This window comes from Ricinus communis, chromosome 7 (assembly GCF_019578655.1).
Source record: "Ricinus communis isolate WT05 ecotype wild-type chromosome 7, ASM1957865v1, whole genome shotgun sequence".
In the NCBI taxonomy this organism is placed as follows: Eukaryota; Viridiplantae; Streptophyta; class Magnoliopsida; order Malpighiales; family Euphorbiaceae; genus Ricinus; species Ricinus communis.
The window spans coordinates 9,823,710-9,848,101 of NC_063262.1; the positions used below are offsets into that span (position 1 = coordinate 9,823,710).

The 24,392-nt window shown below is 27.9% G+C and overlaps 2 protein-coding genes across 2 annotated transcripts; both read left to right on the forward strand.

Moving 5' to 3' along the window:
* Positions 1 to 3,515: 3,515 nt before the first annotated feature.
* Positions 3,516 to 9,018, forward strand: LOC8275136 (cytochrome P450 71B10). The gene is made up of 2 exons (XM_025157908.2): positions 3,516 to 4,499; positions 8,296 to 9,018. Exons 1-2 carry the CDS (start codon positions 3,561 to 3,563, stop codon positions 8,917 to 8,919), a joined length of 1,563 nt encoding a protein of 520 aa, XP_025013676.2. The 5' UTR covers positions 3,516 to 3,560; the 3' UTR covers positions 8,920 to 9,018.
* Positions 9,019 to 20,067: 11,049 nt separating this feature from the next.
* On the forward strand, positions 20,068 to 21,792 carry LOC112535339 (terpene synthase 10-like). Its single transcript, XM_048376915.1, is given in 5 exon segments — positions 20,068 to 20,196; positions 20,199 to 20,334; positions 20,430 to 20,568; positions 20,689 to 20,937; positions 21,730 to 21,792. Coding segments are annotated over 5 exon segments (612 nt in total). The 5' UTR covers positions 20,068 to 20,171.
* The last annotated feature ends 2,600 nt before the right edge of the window (positions 21,793 to 24,392 follow it).

Here is a 24,392-nt window from a genome sequence, read left to right on the forward strand (position 1 = left end):
CAAAACTTTACAAAGTATAAAATCATATTTTTATTCATAATTTGCAACCATAAATCTTATTAAATAATTAAAAAATAATTTTTAAGGTGAGAGTCAATTAGCCATTGATATTATTAAAAATATTTTTTTAAATTGTTTCTGAGGTTTTTGTGAGCTGTTTTTATTTTTTATTTAAATATATTTTTATTTATAGATTGACATTATTGAAAAGAAGAAAATAATAAGGATGAGAACAAGGACCATAAACTTCAAAAGCGACTTCAAACTACGTCCAATAGCAAAAATAGAATTTTAAAGAATAAAAGGTGTAAAAAAAAAGAAAATGAATTAATAGAAAATAAAATTTCAAAAGCTAATATATAAAAGTAAATTATACAGGAAATGAGATATGTCACGTGGTTTCCTTTAATGTGAAACAACTTTAGGGCCCAACATGTTGGTTGATATCTCTCCTTCAAAAGCTAGAAATCTAACTGGTTAGTTGCAAATGTTTGTTTTCTTTTTCCAATTATTGGGCATAAGGTCCCTTCACATTTATCGGTAGCTAATTTGTCTTTTTCTTATTAAAACAAACGTGTGTTTATAAAGTTGATGGAAGGGCAATGTTAGATACGACAGAGACTGAGCTAGACCTAGAAACTTGATTCATAGAAATTTTATACTATTTAAAAGTATAATTTAATAAAATTATTCCAACACGAAATAATTTAGATATGAAACAATTTAAAATTTGAGTAATTAGAGATTGAATCAATCTAATATACAATTTAAAATTATCTGAACCTGAAACCGACACGATTTAAAATTTAAAACAACTCAATTAAAAACTTTATATGATATGAAATATATATATATTTTTTTAAAATAAAAATATTTTATGATATTTAATTATCATGAACATAAATAAAAAAATCTAATATTAATTTTAATATATAATATTTTTAATTATGATTTTAAGAAATAACTTTTACAATCTCATTTTTAAATTTATATCTTTTAGATTATTGTATTATAAATTGCTAATTATTAAATAAAATAATTACTTCAATTCATATATATATATATATATATATATATATCAAAAATTAAAAAGTTAATAAGTAATAAAATAAAATAATTTTATTCTGATACATTTCTATAAATTTTGATAATATGGCAATATTATATAATTTTATACTTTGCTATTTATTCGATATGACTACCAAACTTTATCAATAAAATTTAATGGCTAAAATTGTTAATGTTGTTAATGAATTTCAGCATAAACTATTAGTAATATAATTGTTATAGTATTAAAAATTAAAAATTTGATATTTTATACTTTTTTTCATCATTAATGTTCCTTTATTAGGCCTTGTCAAACAAGATGACAGCTAATATAAATCATTATCTTCCGTTATAAGGACATATTTGCAATGTCGCTATGCGGACGGCTAGCACCCGACAAGTTGTAAGGAAAAGAAATTGATAATTCAATGCTTGTCAAGTACCAATCATGATTGATATAAAAACAAGAATTGAACTAGAATAATTTTGTTGCTCAAATGAATAGAAAAATGATTGGATTTATACGATTGATGTAATAATAATATTAAAGTATTTGAGTTATATTACATGTTTATTATTATATTTATGGATATATATTTTTTGTATATATAATTTTATTTTAGTAAATTTCTATACATATAAATAAGTGTTACAATCAGTGGAATGATATGTATACATATATAGAAAAATTACTCTCTCTTTAATTGCTTAAAACAATTCTTAATTTAAAATAAGGTAAAATTTCTTTGGAATGATACTTGTTTTAGAATAAAGAAAGTAATATATTATAATTTATAGAGAAAATGACTAGCTAAGTAGTTTAATTAAATTTATAAAACTTTAGTTTAATAATAAATAAAAAATGTGGAAATAAGAGAAATTTATTGTATTCTTTATAACCCTCCTTCCACTCTTATCAATTCTGAAAAAAGATTCTAACTCTTTCTATGTATTTTTTTTTTTCTGAATTCTGTATATTTCTTTTAGATTAAATTTAAAGTAAAAACAGAAAGATAAAACATTAAACTAATAATACATAAAGAAATTATAAAATAATTCACTCGAAAGAAAGTGATGCAATAAAATTATAGAAACAAATGAAAGAAATAAAAAAAATTATATCGGTTAAATTTAAATGTAACAATAACAATTATAAAATAAAAAAAAATCCACCAAATTTGAATACTATAATATTTAATAATAATAAAGAAAATAAAATCTATAATAATAATAATAATATATTTTAAATAATTTTTATTAACTAATTGAATAAATGAATTAATAAAATTTATATGAATTATATAAATTTAGATATTTATATAAATTTTAAATAAGTTATATATAAATAAATGTATTATTTAAAAGTTACCTATACATCTATATCCATCCATTTACTCTACATATAAACAAGCACCATCAAAAACTATAATTAGGACTAAAAGATTATTAAGTTTCTCAATCGCAATATCAATTCCATGAATACCATCGTCGGTCCCACGTACATGCCTACAAACTGCATAAAACAAAGCATCAGATTACCATTCAAAACCAAAAGAAGTCGCAGAAAACATTATTAGGACAAATCTCGCCATGCTAAAAATCAAGCAATAACATTGTCTTCGATAACATTGAATTCGTTAAAATTCAAAAGAATTTTAATATAATTAAAAGAAATGAAAATCAATTCATATATTAGACTAAAATTTAAAATATAAATATATATTAATTCAAAAAAGTATGAATAATATTAAGAAGCCAAACTTAAAATTCAAAAGTTTTCCTGAACATAATATTTTAATCAATTAAAAATATAAAAATCTTAGAAATTTCAATTTCAATTTTATAAATTCAATCATATTAAATGAAAAACATATTTCATTATTAATAACTTAAAATATTTTTAAAGAGCCCACAATTTAAAAATATCAATAAGGTATTGAAATAAAAGTAAGAATTAGAAAATGATGTTTAATATAGTAAAGTAAAATTTAAAAAAAGCCTAACACTCTGAAAGTATTATACTAACTAATAAACTTTTTTTTTAATTAAATAATGATTAGAACTGTAAGGAATAGAATTATTAATTATATTTTATCGTTAATATAAATGTAGTCAATATATTAACAGACAATGTAACAAAAGAAAGGAGAAAGAATTCTAATATATTGCCAATCTTATAAGGAAATAATCTTAAAATATTAAATTTAATTATAAAATTATTAATTACATTATTAATTAAATTTATATTATATGTAATTAATCTATTATTAATTAAATCTTATATATATATTATATACTTTTTTAATTTAAAAAAGTATTTATAATTATAATAAAAGCAACTAATACAATGTACTAGTATCCAACTAATATCACCTAATAGTAATACTAAAGCATATTCACGTGGTGTAACTGAATTATTTATTGCGGTGTACCATATACACCTTCAACAACACCCAAACTAAAAATATCATTTGAAGTGTTGGCTAATAGCCACTATAAATTAAATTAAATGAATGAAAATGCGAACCCAGGAAGAAACATCAAAATCCATGGCTTCTCTTTGGCTACTTTCTCTTCTTTTACTCTTCCCTCTATTCTTTTTCTCTTTGAGAAAGAAACTACAAGCTAAGACACATACCAAGAATCATCTCCCAGGCCCTCCTAGCCTTCCAATTATAGGCAACTTTCACCAACTTGGAGTACTGCCTCATCAATCTTTATGGCAATACTCTAAAAGATATGGTCCTGTCATGCTTGTAAAACTTGGTCGTGTTCCTACTGTTATTATTTCTTCTTCAGAAGCAGCAAAAGAACTCCTGAAAACTCATGATCTCAGCAGTTGTAGCAGACCGCTTTTAACTAGTACTGGAAAGCTCTCTTACAACTATCTTGATATAGCCTTTACACCTTATGGTGATTACTGGAGAAATATGAGAAAGCTTTGTGTTCTTGAACTCTTTAGTACTAAAAGAGTGGAGTCTTTTCAATTCGTTAGAGAAGAAGAGGTGTCTTTGCTAATTGATTCCATTTCAAAATCTTCTTGTTCTCCTGTAGATCTCAGTGAAAAGGCTATTTTTCTTACTGCTAATATAACATGTAGAGTAGCTTTTGGCAAAAGTTTTCAAGAAAGAGGATTTGGACATGAAAGATTTCAGGAAGTTATTCGTGAAGCTTTCGCTTTGATGGGGAGTTTCTATGCAGCTGATTTCTTTCCTTATGTAGGTTGGTTTGTTGATAGAATAACAGGTCTCCATGCAAGACTTGAAAGAAACTTTCAAGAATTTGATACTTTCTACCAGAAGATCATTGATGATCACATCCAAAAAGGAACAAGAGATAAGCCTGAACAAGAAGAAGATATTACTGATATTTTGCTTGAACTGGAGAGATCTCACCGTGAAGAGTCTGGAGCTTTTCAATTTTCCAAAAATCATATTAAAGCTATTCTGATGGTAAGTCCAGTGATTCTTCAGTTTTTTTTTTTTTTAATTATAATATAACTTTTATTTATTTCTTAGAGGGTTAGTTAAGTATGAGTTACATATATCTATGTTTTAAAAGAAAAAAATGTTATAAAAATAAGAAAAAATTACAAATTTAGTATTTTAATTTTTTTGGTTTTTTTTATTTTGATATTTAAATTATTTTTTTATTTGATTAAATGTTTAAACCTGTTAAACAGTATAATATCTCTAGCCATCTTATTTTTAACAGTAAATTGAATTTAAATACTCTATTTTGAAATAACATTTTTTTTCTATTCATTTTCAGTATTACTTTTAAAAACTTATTTTATTTTTCGAGAAATTGAAAGAAAAAATAACAAGATTCTTTAATTTTCCACATTCATTCAAATAAAACATTGAAAAAAATTTAGATGTTATTTTCTTGCATTCACTTAGAATAAAACATATTTTTTCATCTCAAAATAATAAAAGAAATAGAAAGGCATTAGTTTTTTTAAAAAATAATAATTTTTAGAAATAAAGAAGATGAGTAAATTTTCTTATAAAAGAATTAATAAAAAAATTTTAAAATTAGTTCAACAGTATCTTAAGTGCTGAGAGAATATTTAATAAAATATAAAACGAAGACCAAAAAATATTAAAAACAGAAAATAGAAAAAATAGGAGAAATTGTAAGTAATAGGTCATTTTATGAATAAATTGACTTAAGTTATTACTTTAACCTATAAAATTTGTAAGAAACACTAATATATATATTAATAAATTTAGATATTTGATTGAATAAAAAATAATTCAAATACTGAAGTGGAAAAATTAAAAAATTAAGACAATATATATGTAATTATCCTTAAAAATAATTTGCTTCCATGGAATGAAACTCAAAACAAATCTTCATAATTAATGTGAATGTCACGGAAAAATAAATGGTATGAGAAATTCTCTACAAATTTAGTATATCATATCATTAAAAAAATATTTAATTATATAAAGATATATTAAATAACTTTAAGTTAAGTGATATATTTATATTAATTAATTAATTTTTAATTATATATAATTAATAGTAATTAAGCATTATCACTTAATAAAAAATCGTATACATATTATTATATAATTTAGCTCTTACATAGTAAAAATCTGAAATTCTTCAAATTAAATTTTTAAATTTGGAACTTAATGTTTTGTCCATTTTTAATTTATATTTCAAATTATTATAACCTTAAATTGTTTATTATATAAACAGTTATAGAATCATTAATTAATAATAAATTTCTTTCATCAGTCATACCGTCATTTTAGTCACTTATCATTTTATATTTTATAAAATATTTAATTAATTATTAAAATGCTATTTATATAATAACTTGTTAGCCCATCATCTTTTAATTTTATATTTTATTTGTAAAGATAGTAATGTTATAATATATATAAATGAGAAGAGAAAAAACTTATAAATTTATTAGAAGATTTTATTAATTTTTTAGTAATTTAATTTAATAGAAAATAAAATTATTAACAAGTTGTGGGATTTTGGCTAAAGCCATTCTTAGGAATCAGCCTCCTACTTCCACTAGAGGACAAAAATCAACCACATTATAAAATAAAAGATAATGGTAATAATAAAAATAAATAAACTTGATAGTAATAATAGCAGTGTAGGAATTAATATATGTTAGTCCATATTGGTTCAATATTAATTTTAATTGAAATTATTTCAAATTATGTAAATTATTTAGTATTAATTTTTAATTAAAATATAGTGTAAATTTATTATTTTGATCTAATTATTTATTAATTTAATAATATAATAAAATGTTTATTATTATTAATTCATATAGTACAACGTTATTTTTAGAATTAAATCAATCAATGGAGGATACAGAAATTTAGTAACAGACTTTACTAATTTCTTAATTAATTAGGTTGGTTTAGTTTTTATTATAATAATTTAAGGATGTCGTTATCTTAATATTAAAAATATTTATGATGATAATATTTTTTAAGAATATATACAATATTTTTTTAAGTGATAATAGTTTTTAAATACTTAATATTCAATATAACTCATGTAAATAAAAAGATTACATTTTTATCATAAAATAATAATCTATTTTTAATTTATACGTGAATTATAATTTTATTAAATTTATAAATAAAATTTCAAAACTAGAATAGTAGTTTCTTTTTAAATAACAAATAGAAGAGACAATTATAAGCTCACATGTTAATAATAAATATGAGTGCTACAAGAATTATTTGATTATATTTTTATATTTTAATCAACTAACTAACTTAATTTAAATATATTATTCTTTAATTTAATATAACAATAATTAATTTTATTTTTATGACCTTTCAATTATTTTAATAGTGATACATTAGAATTGTGGTAATTATAGGATCTTATATTTATATAAATGCATTTACAAAAAAAACATACATATGTAAATATTAATATAGAAATTAAATATGTTTCAATTTATTACAATATTCTTTTATATAAAAAGATAATCTTATATAAAAATAAGGTGGAAGGAAACATATATTAAAAATTAAAATCAAAACAATTAACATTATAAGTTAAAAAAATTAGTTATAAAAATGATATTTTTAAAATAATAATAATTTATTAAATAAATTACCATATTTATTTTAATTTATTAATAATGAATAATAACGAGTTAACTATAGAAATGCATGAACATAAAAATAAATTCTTTGTAGCATAGGTTTCCCACTTAGAGAAACTATATTTTAGGGATTAGAATGTTTGTTAGACTCCACGGGACTTTTAGTTGGGATAATAGAAATATAGAATCGAACTTGTTGATATTTGACAATTAAGTATTAAATTTTTAAGAGTTAGAATTTAATGTATGAACTTAGTAAATATTTACTATTTAGTATTTATAACTGGTCAATAATAGGTTATAAGTTATCTATATCAACTATCTTTTTAAGATAATTACAAAAAAATTACAAACTTGTCAAAATTTAATAATCAAGTATTTAAACTTTTAAAAGTTATAATTTAGTGTATAAAACTAAATTATTAATATTTGAATATGTGGAACTGGTCAGTATATAAAAGAGCTTTAATGTAGATAAATCAAACCTAATTAAATTTGCATAATGAAAGATAATATTTATATGTAGGATGATAAATACCATATATATCATAAGTATAAATATTAGCAGTAACATTATAGTCTAGATTGTCTCAATAATAACTGATTTTGTAGTGTTGAGTTGAAGAAGATAAGGTATTGCACAAATTGGATAGAGATTTCTTTAAAAAACATCGATAGAAATATAGTGATAACAATGTAATGATGGTAATAGTAAAAGGCAGTGTATTAGTATATTAAAAATAGATACTTTTTAATAAATTTTTCATCATTTTATTCTTTATAATCTACTAAATTCATAATATGTGTTCTAAAGTTACAAATCCATAATTGTTATTGACCTGCTATATATACTTAATTATGAATATTTACTAGATTCACATACTAAATTATAAGTTTTAAAAATTTAAATACTTGATTTTTAATTTTTAATAAGTTCATATATCACTTTTATAATTATTCAGTTTCTTTTATAAAGGTGACATGTTTCGTATACTTAAATGTTAATAATTTTTAGTTTTACACGCTGAATTGTAACTTTTAAAAGTTTAAACATTTGATTATTAAATGTTAACAAGTTTATATACTATTTTTATAATTATTCCTTTTTAGTTCTGAATTTATTATGATACAAAAATCCTATGTTATATCAGAATCTCTTTCTAGGTGGAGTGCACAGTACTGCGATTACCGTAGTATGGTCAATGGCAGAACTAATTAGAAATCCAAGAGTAATGGAGAAAGTACAAAAGGAAATAAGAAGTTGCATTGGAGATAAAAGGAAAGTATGTGAAAGTGAAATTGAAAAGCTTGAATATTTAAAGATGGTATTGAAAGAAACTTTGAGATTACACCCACCAGGCCCCCTAGTAATTCCAAGAGAAACTATGGCACAATTCTCTATCAATGGCTATGATATTTATCCCAAAACTCAAATTCAAATTAATGTGTGGGCGTTAGGAAGAGATCCAAAGATATGGAAAAATCCCGAAGAATTTTATCCTGAGAGATTCATAGACAGTCTTATTGATTATAAAGGAATGGATTATGAATTGTTACCATTTGGTGGTGGAAGGAGGGGTTGTCCTGGCATCGCTATGGGAATAGCTAATGTAGAACTTGCACTTGCAAATCTTCTGTTTTGTTTTGATTGGAAATTGCCTTATAACATGAAGATGGAAGATATCAACATGGAAGAAGCACCTGGCCTTGCTATTCATATGAAAGAACCTTTGTTGCTTATACCAATTGCATATCAACCTGTATCAAGAGATTAATTATACACTAGCTAATTAGTTTTTGCTATGTACACTAATAATGTAGATGAAATGTACCAATATATGATTTACCTTATTTGTGAAAATGTTGCTACTAAATGCATATATGTTAAATATTATAAACATATATAAAAAAGAGATAAAATAGACTAAAGAGTTTACTTAAGAATTATACACACCTTAATTAGCTAGGAGTTAATATGAAAGAAAAGACCCATAGTATAAGTTCACATAAACTAAAATTGTAAAGGTCTATTGGTATAAAAAGAAAAATCAGAAAATGCAATTATTGTTTTAATCAATATTGTCCAATTATTCTAATTTTGACAAATTTATTAGAAAATGATGTGTTTTATGTAATATGATGTGAAACACATTTTTGCATTTTTTGCCAATTGACAAGGCCGACCCAAATTACTTGATGTGTTTTATGTAATATGATGTGAAACACATGTTTGCGTTGGTGTTTAAAATGTAAGGAATCTACATTTATTGAAAACTAAATGTAAGGCCGACACTTTCTTTGTTACCTTGAAAACTAAAATTATTTAACCACAGTTGAATAAAAATATAGTTTACCAAACATTAGTAATATCAAAATTTACCCAATCCTAATCATTCCAAGTTTAATGATTTATTGTATCGAATGGCAAATGAAGTCTTATGTGTGCCCCTCCATTTTAATACTAATGTCAATAGGTGTTTCATATTACCTTATATAAAATTGCCAAAATATTTATATTTTTAAATAAATTATCAAGATTTTTAAAAATAATGTTATACATAATAGTAAAAACATTTTAAGATTTAGATTTTTAAACTAATAGGCTAAAAATAAATTATACAAATAAGTTTTAGCTCATTTTTTTAATGACGAGTTGTTAATATATATATATATATATATATGGTCTAATGACATTAAAAATTCAAACATTTACATCCAATTATGTAAATTTAATCCATCCTTTTAATTTTTATTTAAATGGTTCGATTTAGCTAATTAATCGCAATTATAGTCAAATTAAAATCTCGTTCAAAATAGAGTGATATGTCAATATCAATAATTTACATATTACCGCCACATATATTCACACATCACACACGAGTTACTAATGTCAGATTATAGATAAACAAGCAAGTGAGTGACAAATGAAAACCATGAATCAAGAAGAAGAATGAAGGGTGAATTCATTTCTTTTTTCACTTTCTTCGTAGTTTTATGTATTTTTTTAAGAGGAAAATGATATTGGTAAAGTAGAAAGAAATTAATATCTAGAGTTAAGAAGATAATATCTAATTTTGACTGAGATTTTAATTTAGCTATAATTGCAATCAATTAGCTAAAAAATCAGGTCATTTAAATAAAAATTTAAAAAATAGGCCAGATTTATAAAAAGAGACAAATATTTAGATTTTTAATGTCATTATATATATTTATATATATTCATGCCTATAAGAATTTTCAGACCCACTAATACATTATTAATTTAATTAATTAGTTAGTTACATATTAAATGCAAACAGTTAAAAGATAGTTAGTACGTGGCTATAAAAAGTGAGTTATGGTGACAATTATTACTAAGTTAGCACCATTTTGTGCTCCAATTCCACAAACAAATGAGATAATGGACTCTAAAAGCAAGAAATGGAAGCATATCCTCAAGAAAAGCACAACACTCAGCAAAAAAATGGAAGCATAACCCTATAAAAATAGAGGTAAACTCGCTAAGAGGGAATCTATAATCAACAATAACACTTAGCAAAAATCAAAACTAATCTTTGCAAATATTTTTCTTAATGTCCAGCAAACTACTGTAAATTTTAATTTTTTATATTTATTTGTTCATGTTTTATTCAAACACCAGTTGTCTATGCAACTCTCTAGTAAATTTTAATACAACTATTCTTCAGCTTATTTATTTGAATTTATTCACTGCTAATTACAATCAATTCTTATGGCGTCATTTGAAGATCGAAGCAAGTCATTAAAAATGCATTAATTACATTTAGTTCATGCACATACACATGTAGCATGCTCAACATTCTTTTTTCTATGAATATATTTATGCCATATGCTCGGTGATACTAGTTGTCATAGCACCTAAATCAAGAAGTATTATTAAAAAAGAATTTATGGGGTTTCAAGATGCTAGAGTCGTTGAGGTTTTATTCTCACATTATGGAACAAATTGAAAGAAGCATGACACCTTAAGATGTGCGGTCACATGAGGTGCTAGTACCTCATGTAGGAAATGTTATTGTTGGGGGATTGAATGATGTTTTACCTTTAGTTTAGATTTATGATACCAATAATCCTATGATTGACACTTTTAGAATGCAAGTGAAGGCTACTCGCAAGTACATGGAAAAGTCTCACAATAATCTTATGGATAGCCAAAAGAAAGCAATGGATGATCTATTGTAGTAGTTTAGCACAATAACGGCTAACATTGCCGAGAGAGTTAATTCAAACTTAACTCAACTAAGTCATCAGTGAAGAGGCTAGGAGGTCTTGTCACAGACAATGGGATAAAATGTAGAGCAAGAGGGGGCAATCTTCTACTAGTTCTTAAGAAGGGAATGATGCTCCAAGACCTCAGGCTCCATCAATTTCAAATGAGAGGTATGTTTCCCTACACAAAAGGGATGGAGGGTTACCAAGAGAAGCTATGCCTAATGACCACCCTCATCTTGGTAGACCTATGCTACCACACTAAATTTATAAGTAACTAATTCAGTTAACTAACTAATGTTGTATAAGCATAAAGAAATGCATAATCCAATGTTTGGAGGGCATGCCTCAAGGAGTAATGAACAAGAGAGGACACCAAGGGCACGTCAAGACCTCTTGTTCAACCTCAACCACCTCAGAGGATATATACGAAAGTTGTGAGATATGTGGTTCAAGGACTATAGGCCAGAACTGAGACAAGTGGAAAGGCCAGAGTTCCACAAGCCATATCCCAATGTCATTGACAAAGACAATCCATATCCTAGGGGTTATAGAATTCCAGACTTTGGACTGTTCTCTAGAGAAATTGGTCAGTCTACTCTAGAACACATAGCTAGATTTACTATTCAGTGTAGTGAACTCACTAACTATGAGAAATTTGCAAACTTTAAATTGAGATTGTTTCCTAGTTCTTCAATTGTTGTCATGAGAAAATCGTTGAATAGATAATAGTAGTTTAGTAACTTATGGTACATGCAAAACATCTTTAAGTTTAAGGGATCGTTTATGAGTAAAAATGAAAGAGGAACCAGTATTAAGAATTTTCAGACCTTTACCGTCAGCAACTTGAAGTTGATTTTGACCCTTATAATCATTATTTATTTGGAGTGTAGAGAGATCAGGAACTACATGATGCGTGGCACTTGTGTCAGAATAACAAGGTAGACAAGCTACTAGATTTGATTTTGATATGCTATTATTGGTGAGTAAGCAAGGTTTGCTTGGTGAGAATTTGGAGCTCCATAATAGTTTGGATTGGGAGAGTAGTTTTGTCTTGGATTATACCGTCTTCGACATTTGTCAGCTGTGTGATTCCTAAGCTTGCAAATCTGACTAGGATTTCTGTAGTTGTTGCGACGAACATTGCTTGATCCATTCCTAAAATTAGCTTGCTCCACAACCGGCCTTGGAGTGAGAAATAATGGTGCCTTATGAACAAGATTCGCAACTAGGCTGTCTTGATTATTTCTTAATAGGATCTCGTGTGACACTAGCTGCCCGTTCAAATCATGAAATTGCACTGGTTGGGAATGAAGGTTTAGAGCTATAATAATCAGATGGGATTCATTGCCAATGTTTCTGTAGATTATGGCGTTAAACTCAGCATAAGATAGAGGCCTACCAGCCACTCCTAGCTCATCCGCAAGAGCTTTTGCCTTTCGGAGGTATTGTGATACAGAAAGATCATTACGTTTGAGTTCTTGCAAATCAATGTGAAGCTGATGTTAGCGATTCTGAGAAATAGATCCGAATGCATTGACAAGAGCATTCCATCAAATGATGAATTGAGGCTAATAACATAAGAAAACACCTCTTCAAAAGGGGATGATAATTGCCAAGACGTAAGCATCTGGTCCTTTTTGAACCAATCATTATATGCTGGATTAGGGACATAAATAGTTGGAGTAGTTTCAGTTATGATTCTTTTGGTGGTGCTGATTGGGTTCCATCAAGAAGATACATAAGGTTTTGATAATTTAAAAGAGGGATGAATTGTGTCTTCTAAGCTAGATAATTGGTAAAATTCAGTGGGCATCAGTTATAGTTGGATTGACAATTGCTAAGGTAGCAATAGAGTTTTGTGAGATTGATACAGAAGAAGAAGAAGAAGAAGAAGAAGAAGAGAAAGAGGATAAGGATTGAGAAGATTGGGAAGCCATAATACTCTACTACCATGTAAAAGTTGTATTTTTGTATTGCAGTAAACATATTGTACAAGAGCTATTTATACACAATTATACCAATCTTATATGATAAAGATAAATACAAGAAAACTATCACAGTAGTTATCTTATCCCTTAACAATTCCACTAACTCTTGCTAGGCTTTTAGAAATATGGTTCAAAAAAAAGATAAATAAAAGGAGTTTTTAAAATTTCTAGAGGAGGCTATGCTTATTGATGAAGACTCATTTCCACTGCTAGCACCATCAATCCTGCTATCTTTGACCTAAGATCCCTTTTGATTAAGAAAACTGAAGAAAAACATAAAAGTGATCTTGAGATATAGTCAAGGAAAATGTTTCATAAGGTATGGGTCCTCAAGAAGACTCTAGTGAACAAAGAGCGCTAAGAGGGAAGGAGGTTTATTGTTCTAGGCTTTTCTAAGGAGCTAGCAAGGAGAATGCCTCACTCCCAAGGCTAAGGTTTCAGCAAGGGCAACCACAGTTTATTGCACCTTAAATGCTGCAGCTAAGCTATCAATGACATAGGTTACAACATAAAAGGTCTCCTGAGCCACTGGCAAAAACTCAAAAAAAGAGGATGCAAAAGCAAATGGTAGTTCTAATGATAATATGTAGAAGACTAGATGGTAGAGGGTACTTTTGTGGCAGGGGGAGTTCCTATCCATTTCAGACGTGCCACTGCTACAGTAACTCTGCGTGCAGCCATCTTCACTATTGATAGGACGGCTACTTATGGCTGGCCTAAAAACTGGATGGAATGTGATTCTACTTATGTTGTTAATTTATTCCAAAGTAAGCATCTTTGTTTTCCATGGATTTTTCTATTTAAATAGTTGAAATAATTGCAATAACTTTCTTTAGTGGACTTTAAAATCTCTCACATCTTTAGGGAAGGCAACATGGTGGTAGACAAGTTATCTAAGCACGTTCTTACCATCTGTCAGTATGAATAGTGGTAAGATGCACCTAGTTTCTTTAATGAATTTTTAGTTCTTGATGCTTCTAAAAAGGACAATTTTAGATTTTGTTAATTCTTTTTGGATTTGGTGTTTGGATTTTCTTGTATTTTTTGGCTTCTTTAATTTTATTAGTTGGGGGTACATGACGAGGATGCTAAGCAAGTTTATGCCTAGCAGATATGTGCAGGTGCACCCATTGATACTCTCTTCTTAGCTCGTTTTATTCAAAAAAATTCAAACAAATTACTTACTAATTCTAGTCCTTAAATCTTGTAATATTTTAGGAGTGTAGTTTTCTTTATTTGATTTTTCGTATACAATATATAGTTGCTTGTATTTCTTGTACAACTTAAAGGAATGAGAATTATTTTTATTCTCTAAACATTTTGTGGTATCAGAGTTGTACGAGAGATCAAAAATTTCAATTCATATGACCGTTTTTGCTCTTGTTAAAGTTGATTTTGAACCTAATCAATGTTCTAGTCTCATATCACTAAAGTTAGACAACTCCAACTATTTGCTTTGGCAATCGTAGATCTCGCTTGATTCAAAGTAACATGGCATGTCACTTAGTCGAAGGCAATGAAACAGTAAAGGGAATAGTAAATGACAAAGAATAGTGAAAAACAAATATGAAATATGCCTTGTGGGCAAGGCCGATGGAATTCTAACAATATGAATTGTGAGCAATATCTAGTCGGAAGGTATGGAAATCTATTGAAGAACAAATTCTTCCTAATACTGTTGCGAAAGAAATGGTCTTCAATGATGCATTAATATCCTTAGAAAAGGTGACTCTTTTTACAAAAAATACCTAAAGAAATTCAAAGTCTTGTCATAGCCTTGCAACGATCAAAAAGCCTCTTTATGATACTAGAAAAGTTTTTCAATTTGCTAGAGATCTTGATCCCAAATACCAGGATTCTCGTACTGAAATATTAACTAAACCACCTTATCCTACTTACCGTCAGTTTGTTCCATCTTTGCCAACTCATGGACAAATACTCAACTTGAATATGTTCCATTTCACCAAACAACAATTATAACTGAGCACTTACGGTCCATTATGTCAGAACCTACTTATAGCCACAAAGTTTACATTAGCCATAATAAAATTAACATATATCAATGATTAATAGAAAAAAACCTAGAAGGTTTTATGCTCGTGTTAGATTCTACTAATAAGAACTTAGAAGTCTATATTTTATTAATACTAATAATTTTTCAATTATAATATTTAATGATTTAATTTAAATAGGCAAATATAATTTCAAACACTATATACATTAAAATCAAACGCCAAAGGCACCATATATTCAATATATTAAACTCCTGAAACAACTAAAAAAGATATAAATCTTTTTAAAAAAAATTAAGTGAAACTTACACGTGCGAGCAACACATAACAACACCAACTACATCGGAGTAGCAAATGCAATGGCAACGACACAGAGATCCTACTTGACCATAACAACACTAACTACATCGGAGTAGCAAATAAAATGGCAACGACATAGAGATCCTACTTGACCACCGAATAATATTTTATACATGAAAATTGTTAATAAAGAATAATAAATCAGATAAAAAAATAATCAAATACATTACTGCTGAATCACAATAATCATACTTGACCGCCAATAATTATTCCTAACTAATCAATTTTAATAAATTATGGTCACTAATCTAATTCATATGAGATAGGTATAGTTTAGTAACAATATGTGAACTAAAAGGTATTCAAACATTATTCTAAAATTAATACAAATAGAAAGCACCCATTTGACACTAACTTATAGATTTAGGAAAGATTCTCTTCAATATAATGATAAATTTTAATTAATTTGAAAGGAATAAACTAATCAAACCGAACGTTACGAAGTAAATCTAGTTACTAGTTAGCTTTGAGCATTCGGACAGTATCAGGACAACTAACCCTTTTTCCCTCTTTGTTTTATTATTTATTTATTTTAATTTGAATATAATTTAATTAATTAAAATTTAAATTTATGTACTAATTTACCAAAATTAAAAATTTGTGACAAAATTGTAAAAAATATCTAAGTTCGTTATTTTATTTGTAATTGAGCAAAATAGAATTCTTGATCTAACGTCTATATGGAGTAGCTCAACCAACGCCATATCAAAAACATGTAAAACATAGAATTTTAAAGAATAAAAATTGTAAAACATGTTGGTTGATGCTAGCCAAGTATCTCTCCTGCAAATTTTTGTTTTCTTTTTCCAGGGCATAAGGTCCCTTCACATTTATTGATAGTAAATTTGTCTTTTTCTTTTTTAAGAAACGTGAGTTTGTAAATTTGATATTGGAATGGCAAAGTTTGAGACTTGATTCAGCGAAATCTGTCTAAAAGTATAATTCAATAAAACTATTTCAACGCAAAATGATTTAAATTGTTTTTCAATTTAATATATAATTTAAAATTATCTAAATCCGAAACTGATACGATTCAAAATCTAATACAACTCAATTAAAAATTTTATATGACATGAAATATATATTCTTTATTAAAATAAATATATTTTTATAATATTTAATTATCATGAACATAAATAATAATTTTTAATATTATTTTAATATATAATATTTTTAATTATGATTTTAAGAAATAACTTTTACAATCCCATTTTTAAATTTATATCTTTTAAATTATTGTTTTATAAATTGTTAATTATTAAATAAAATAGTTACTTCAATTCATAGATATATATATATATATTATATATATCAAAAATTTAAAATGTTAATAAGTAATAAAATAAAATAATTTTTCTATAAGTTTTGATAATATGGCAATATTATAAAATTCTATGTTTTGCTATTTATTCGATATGACTAATTTTGCAGCAAAAATAAAATTTAATGACTAAAATTGTTAATGTTGTTAATGAATTTCAACATAAACTACTAGTAATATAATTGTTATAGCATTAAAAAATTATAAATTATAAATTTTACTTTTTTTCATTACTAATGTTCCTTTATTAGGCCTTATCAAACAAGATGGCAGCTGATATAAATCATTATCTTCCATTATAAGGACGTATTTGCAATGTCGCTGTGCGGACGGCTAGCACTCGACAAGTTGCAAGTAAAAAAATTGATAATTCAATGCTTGTCAAGCACCAAAATCATGATTGATATGAAAACAAGACATGAGCTAGAATAATTTTGTTGCTCAATCGAACATAAAAATAATTTGATTTATATGATTGATGTTATGATAATATCAAACTGTTTGAGTTATATTACATGTTTATTATTTTCCTCAAAATCTCATAGAAATTTATAAAGCTTTAAAGATATTCACCGAAATGGATATCATATTGAAACTACAAATATGGAAAATATTGAATATCTCTCTATATTACAACCCTCACAACAGAAAAAAAAAAGTGTATAGGAGATATTACAGGCTCTCTCCTTTGGCTTATATTACACATATATGTGTACTGTTGAAATAAATATGGTAGTAAATCAGAAGTTCACTAACCCAAATATTTATTTTATTTGGCAATGATCGATTAGATCTTCCTGGATCAACAATGATGGAAAAAATTATTAAGGAACCAGAAGATTCTTTAATCTAATGAATTTTCATATTCGGCTTGCTCTCAGTAAAGTTAATTATTAGGCCTTCACCAAGCAAAATTCAAAATGAATCATCTAAATTTCTAGAACGTATACAATGTAATATTTATAGACCAATTCATCCACCATGTGGACCATTTAAATATTTTATGGTGTTAATAAATTCATCAACAAGATGGTCACATATATGTTTATTATCAACTCAAAATCTGGTATTTACTAGATTACTTTCTCAAATAATTTGATTTAGTACATAATTTTCAGAATATGCTATTAAGACAAATTGTCTTAATAATGCCGGTGAATTTACGTATAAGGCCTTTAATGATTATTACATATCAGTTGGAATAACTGTTGAACATCCAGTAGCTTATGTTTATATTCAAAATGGTCTAGCATAATCTTTTATTAAACGTTTTGAATTAATAACTAGACCATTGCTTATTAAAACAAACTTTCCAATAATTGCCTGGGAATATGCAATTTTACATACAATAACTATTATTCACATCAGGTCAACTAGTTATTATAAACTTTCATCATTATAGTTGATTTCTGGCTAGGAGCTAAATATCTTTCCTTTGAGAATTTTGGATATGTTGTTTATGTCTTAATTGACACGCCACATCGCACAAAAATAGGACCTCATAGGAGATTAAGAATATATATTGGATATGAATATTCATTTATAATTAAATGTCTTGAGCCATTGAGGGAAAATGTCTTCGCTGTGAGATTTAATGATTGTCATTTTAATGAGGATTTATCATTTATAATTTTTGGATTGTCATTTTATGTAGAAACTTAATTATAAAATTATAAAGAATAAGTAGGTTCTAAAATAAATTTTTATGATTCATAATCTATAAAATTTATAATTAATCAATAATTATATCAGGATTTTATATGACCAATCTTAATTGCTTAACATATTTTTTTCTTCATAAAATATGAATAAATATTTTTTTACAATTTTATTTTAAATTTTTTAGATTTTAATTATATTATTTAATTATTTAGATCTTAATCCTTGAACTTTATTAGATACTAAAAGTTGATAACTTACCATTAGCTTATTATAATTACTATTTTAAAGTATATAAAATAAAATATAATTAATTTTTATTGGACCGGTTTAATCGGCAGTCCAACTTATCAAACTAATTGAACCAGTAAATAATACCTTGATTGGTTTGCCTTCAATTCAATTTTTAAACTACTGAATCTAACCAACATTTTATAATATATAATATTAATGGCAGAAATAGTATCATGCTGGAATTTGTCAAAGAAAAAAAATAGTGTCATGCTAGAAAAAATTAGATAGATTATTTTAGCTGCTTTGAGTTCTAATAATTTGAAGAATTTGCATGTACATGCAAGTTTTAAGAAGAAAATACGGTTTTAATTTTTTTTAATTAGATTTCTCTATTTCTTTTTAGGAAAAAGCTCAATATAGTCTCATTAAAAACTCATCCATGAAAAGATATTACTGAAACTAGCCACAAAGTGCAACTATTAGTAGTATCTTCATGAGCTTCAAAATTAATTGACCTAGCAACAGTCACAAACTTAAATCTTTTAGATTTCTCTATTGAGTAAACTTTCATTGTATTTTACTAGCTAATATTTTAAAATAAATTAAGGGATAAATAAGTTGATTATTTAAAAATGTCATTGTTGGTGGAAAACTGCAAAATAGTGAAGAGAAATTGGTGCTATTTTACCATCCTAAGAATTGGTACTGACCAAATAGCTATGTTGAGCACCTATGTGCTAAATTGCTAATAAGGAACCCGGTCCTCTTTCTCCTCTAAGGAAGCGTTTGACATTGTTGTTGTTGGGGTTAAAAGGAGTTTTCTTAAATAAAAAAATCTACATATTAGTATTAATTTTTTTTTAAAATACTAATATCCTTTAAAAATACTAATTGTCATGATTTTCTGCCATTCAAGCTAAAATAAATGAAAATCCTATATTTTTGTCATGGTCCAAACAAAGTGCAAAACAGTACTTTATAAACAAAAAAATAACAAATTATAATCTAATTGTCAATTATGCTACTCATTATTTCTCATAATGTTATAGGTGACTTTTGGATTATTCACTATGTTATATTAAAAAAGGAAATTAAAAAAGACAGTTTTCAGTTAGTTTGCATGCACATGGCTTCTAATGGTACTAGTTTGTTTTGGTCTGGTATAAAGGTGGTGGAGAAATACGGGTCTCGGTGAAAAGTTAAGCTTTGCAAGAGACAAGTTAATGGAGAATTTCTTATGGACAGTAGGGAGAATTCTGAGCTACAGTTTGGATATTTTAGAAGAATGTCTACCAAAATTAATTCACTAATAACAATAATTGATGATATTTATGAGGTGTATGGCACCTTGGATGAACTCGAGTTGTTTACAGATGCTATTGAAAGGTGGGAACTGGATAGTGTTATTACATCTCATAATTTATATATGATTAGATTATTGCATAATAAATATTAATATTTATTTAATGTTATAATTTCAGATGGGATGTTGATGCAATGGACCAACTTCCTGACTATATGAAGTTAGGTTTTCTAGCCCTCCATAACTCAATCAATGAAATGGCTTATGATGTCCTTAAGAAACAGGGTTTTTATATCATTCCCTACTTGAAGAAAGCTGTACGTATTGATGCTATTTCTAAATACATTTATAATCTTAATATGTTCTTAATGTACTCCAATTTTTTTAGTATCTCATTGCTTGAGCCATTCATGTATTAACTTGGTAAATTATTTCAGTGGGCAGATTTATGTAAATCATATTTAGTGGAGGCCAAATGGTACTATAGTGGATATACACCAACATTGCAAGAATATATGGACAATGCATGGATTTCTATATCAGCTCCTGTAAACCTAGTCCATACTTATTTTCTTGAAGGATCTCCAATCACAAATGAAGCTTTGAAATGCATGAAGGATTATCCTGATATAATCCGATGGTCGGCTATAATTCTTAGATTTGCAAATGACCTTGGAACATCTTCGGTACGGATACCTTTCTCCTCTTCTTTATAATTTCTTATTCTTTCAAATTACTTTCATTGTTGATCTTATATATTTTATTTACCTGTATCAGTGTGTAATAAAATTCAAGCTATGATTACGAGATTCTTATAGGACTCGGGGAGTAAAGATCAGGGTACCCATTGGACGAAATGGCAACAACTATGCATGAACAGAAAGGAGGGCGGATTAAGGACTCAACATTTGCAAGCTTTTAACCATGCTTTTCTTGCAAAACAAGGGTGGTGTTTAATACAGTATCCAAATTCCTTGTGTTCCTCTATTCTTAAGGCAAGGTACTTTTCGAGGAATGATTTCATGCAAGTGAATAGGTCCTTTATGCCTTCTTACTTTTGGTCCAGTGTGTTAGGGGCTCGATAGGTGCTTAAGAAGGGTGTGCATGTAGAAAGAGAGAGACATAGAGATATCAGCAAATGAAGAGAATGTTATTGAATAAAAAATGAATACTTCACTGGTGCTAAAGAGCGTAAAATACTTGGAGCTTATATAGATTTTTGGTCCTTACAAATAGCTAACAAAATCTTAACAACTTGACTACAAATAAGCAACTAATAAGAAAATATCTCTAAAAAATAGCAGCAACTGGAAAGCTAAAATCATGCCAACAACTAAGTGCAAAACCAGGTGGCAATAGCTTGAATTAGACCAAATCAACATTCCCCCCTCTAATTCAAGCTAGAGGAACAACATTGATCATATTACAAAATTTCCGCACTTTGTTCTCTGTTAAAGCTTTAGTCATCATATCTGCAGGTTGCTCTTCGGTGCAATAATGATGTAATATCTCCTTTTGTGACCAATTCTCTGATGAAATGAAATCTAGTCTCGATGTGTTTGGTTCTAACTTGATGAATAGGATTTTTGGAAAGGCTAATAGTAGATTTATTGTCACAGAAAATCTGTATTGGCTCCTTCTGCTCTTGCTTTATGTCTTCCAAAATCCTTCTCAACCAGATAGCTTGACAAGCTGTTGCTGTTGCAATAATGTATTCCGCCTCTGTGCTGGATAAAGCAATCACTTGTTGCTTCTTTGAGACTCACGAAACAGCTCCTCCATTGAAACAAAAAACAAAACCTATTGTACTCTTCCTATCGTCCAATGAACCAGCCAAATCACTGTCTGTATAAGCAATAAGATCACTGTTTTCTCCCTTCATATACCTGATTCCATAATTTACAATGCCTTGAATATATCTCAAAATTCTTTTTGCAGCTCTAAGATGATGTTTGCTTGGGTTGTGCATATAGCGGGAAACAAGGCTCACTGCAAACATAATATTTGGACGAGAATGAGTGAGATACATCAAACCTCCGACCAAGCTTCTCAAATACTTCTCATCTATTCTTTCAATTCCATCTTCCAAAAGCAATTTATCACTTGCACTAAGAGGAGTCTTAACAGCTTTACAATTCATCATACCAAACTTATTTAACAAATATGTAGCATACTTCCTTTGACACAGAAATTTGTCACTTGTATTTTGAACAATTTCTAAACCCAAGAAATAATGTAGAGATCCCAGATCAGTCATATCAAAAACACTCATCATAGATTCCTTAAAAGCTTTCATTAAGCCATGAGAATTACCAGTATAAATAATGTCATCCACATATAAACATACCACCAAAAAATCACTGCCACAACTTTTAACATACAAGGTTGGTTCACTAGCACTTCTCAAGAAATTATTTTTGCTAAAATAGGAATCTATTTTACTGTACCAAGCTCGCTGCCGTAAAGAGCTTTTTGCAATTTGTACACCTTATGTTCGGACCCCTTTACTTTAAAACCTTTTGGATGTTCGACATAGACATCCTCAAGCAAATCACCATTAAGAAATGCTGATTTTACATCTGACTGAAAAATGGACCAATTTTTCTAGGAGCAACAGCTAAAAGTAATCTAACTGTATCCAACCATGCTACGGGAGAAAAGTTTCAATGAAGTCAGTACCTGGTACTTGTGCATAAACTTTTACTACTAACCGCACTTTGTTTTTCTTCAAAGAACCGTCTGGGTTGAATTTTGATTTAAACACCCACTTAAGCCCAATTGCAACTTTCCCACTAGGCAAATCAACGAACGACCAGGTCTGGTTCTTCTCAATGGCTGTCAATTCTTCATTCATAGCTTTAACCCATTCTTCTTTAGTAACTGCATCTTCAAAGCAAGTAGGTTCCATGGCAAGATAAGCAAAATTAGAAGAAGCATAAATATATGATAAAGTTCTTACTTTTCTTGGAGGAGAGTCTGAATTATGGACATGTTCGTTGGAAGTGTTTGCAATAGGATCTGAAATAGTGCGCTCTTGGTCAACTCTATGATTTCATGGGAAGCATAAATATATGATAAAGTTCTTACTTTTCTTGGAGGAGAGTCTGAATTATGGACATGTTCGTTGGAAGTGTTTGCAATAGGATCTGAAATAGTGCACTCTTGGTCAAACTCTATGATTTCATGTGTCACGACCCCACCCGTGGGCCCGTGACCGGCACTAGGGAATGGGTAGGCTTAAGGCCACCGAAACCCGTAGTAAGCCTGACACTCACTGATTTAAACAAATCTCATCTCAAATTAATATTATTAAAGTCACAATTTATCTTAATAGTTACACTTTACAAAATTACTTGATCTACCGGAAAAACTAGCGAGACCAAGCTCGAAAATTTACAACCGATACATATACTAATTACTACTGCGGAGAATCTAAGATTTACCATTTTACATACCAAATCAAATACTTCACCCGATGATGAAGGAGTCGGTTCTTGAATAAGAGTCGCGAGAGAACTAACAGATACGAATCCGAAAAAATATAAATGGAGACCGGTCTAGAGTGAGTTAAAATCATATATCTAAAACAGTTTCAAATATCTCAATGTCACATTCATTTAATTTTAAAATAATTAGTAAATCACGCGAACCATACGTGTCATGCCATGCTTAAACAAAATTTATTCCACATGCAACGGGATGAGTACTTCAAGAGAACTCTAATCCCAACTCTAAAATCTCGATTATTTCAACACTTATGTCTCAACTAACCTCAACTCTATCATCTCAAACCTCTCATTCCAATAGGATCGGCTCCCGGAGAGCAAAGCTCGACCGGGGACCTTACCTCCGATCCAAGTCACTTAACTCTCGGCCTTAGCCTTTTGGCTCTCTTATCCAATAAGGACTGGCGCCCCGAGGAGCAATGCTCGACCGGGGACCTTACCTCCAGTCCTAGTCACTTAAATATCCAAATAAGAAATCTAGTAGCCATTCGACTCTCTTAATCCAATAAGATCGGCCGAGAGCAATGCTCGACCAGGACCTTACCTCCACCGGTCACTTAAATTTCCAAATAAGCCGAGCAATGCTCGACCAGGGACCTTACTCCCGGCAACCACACTCTACTAAGCCCAGAGAG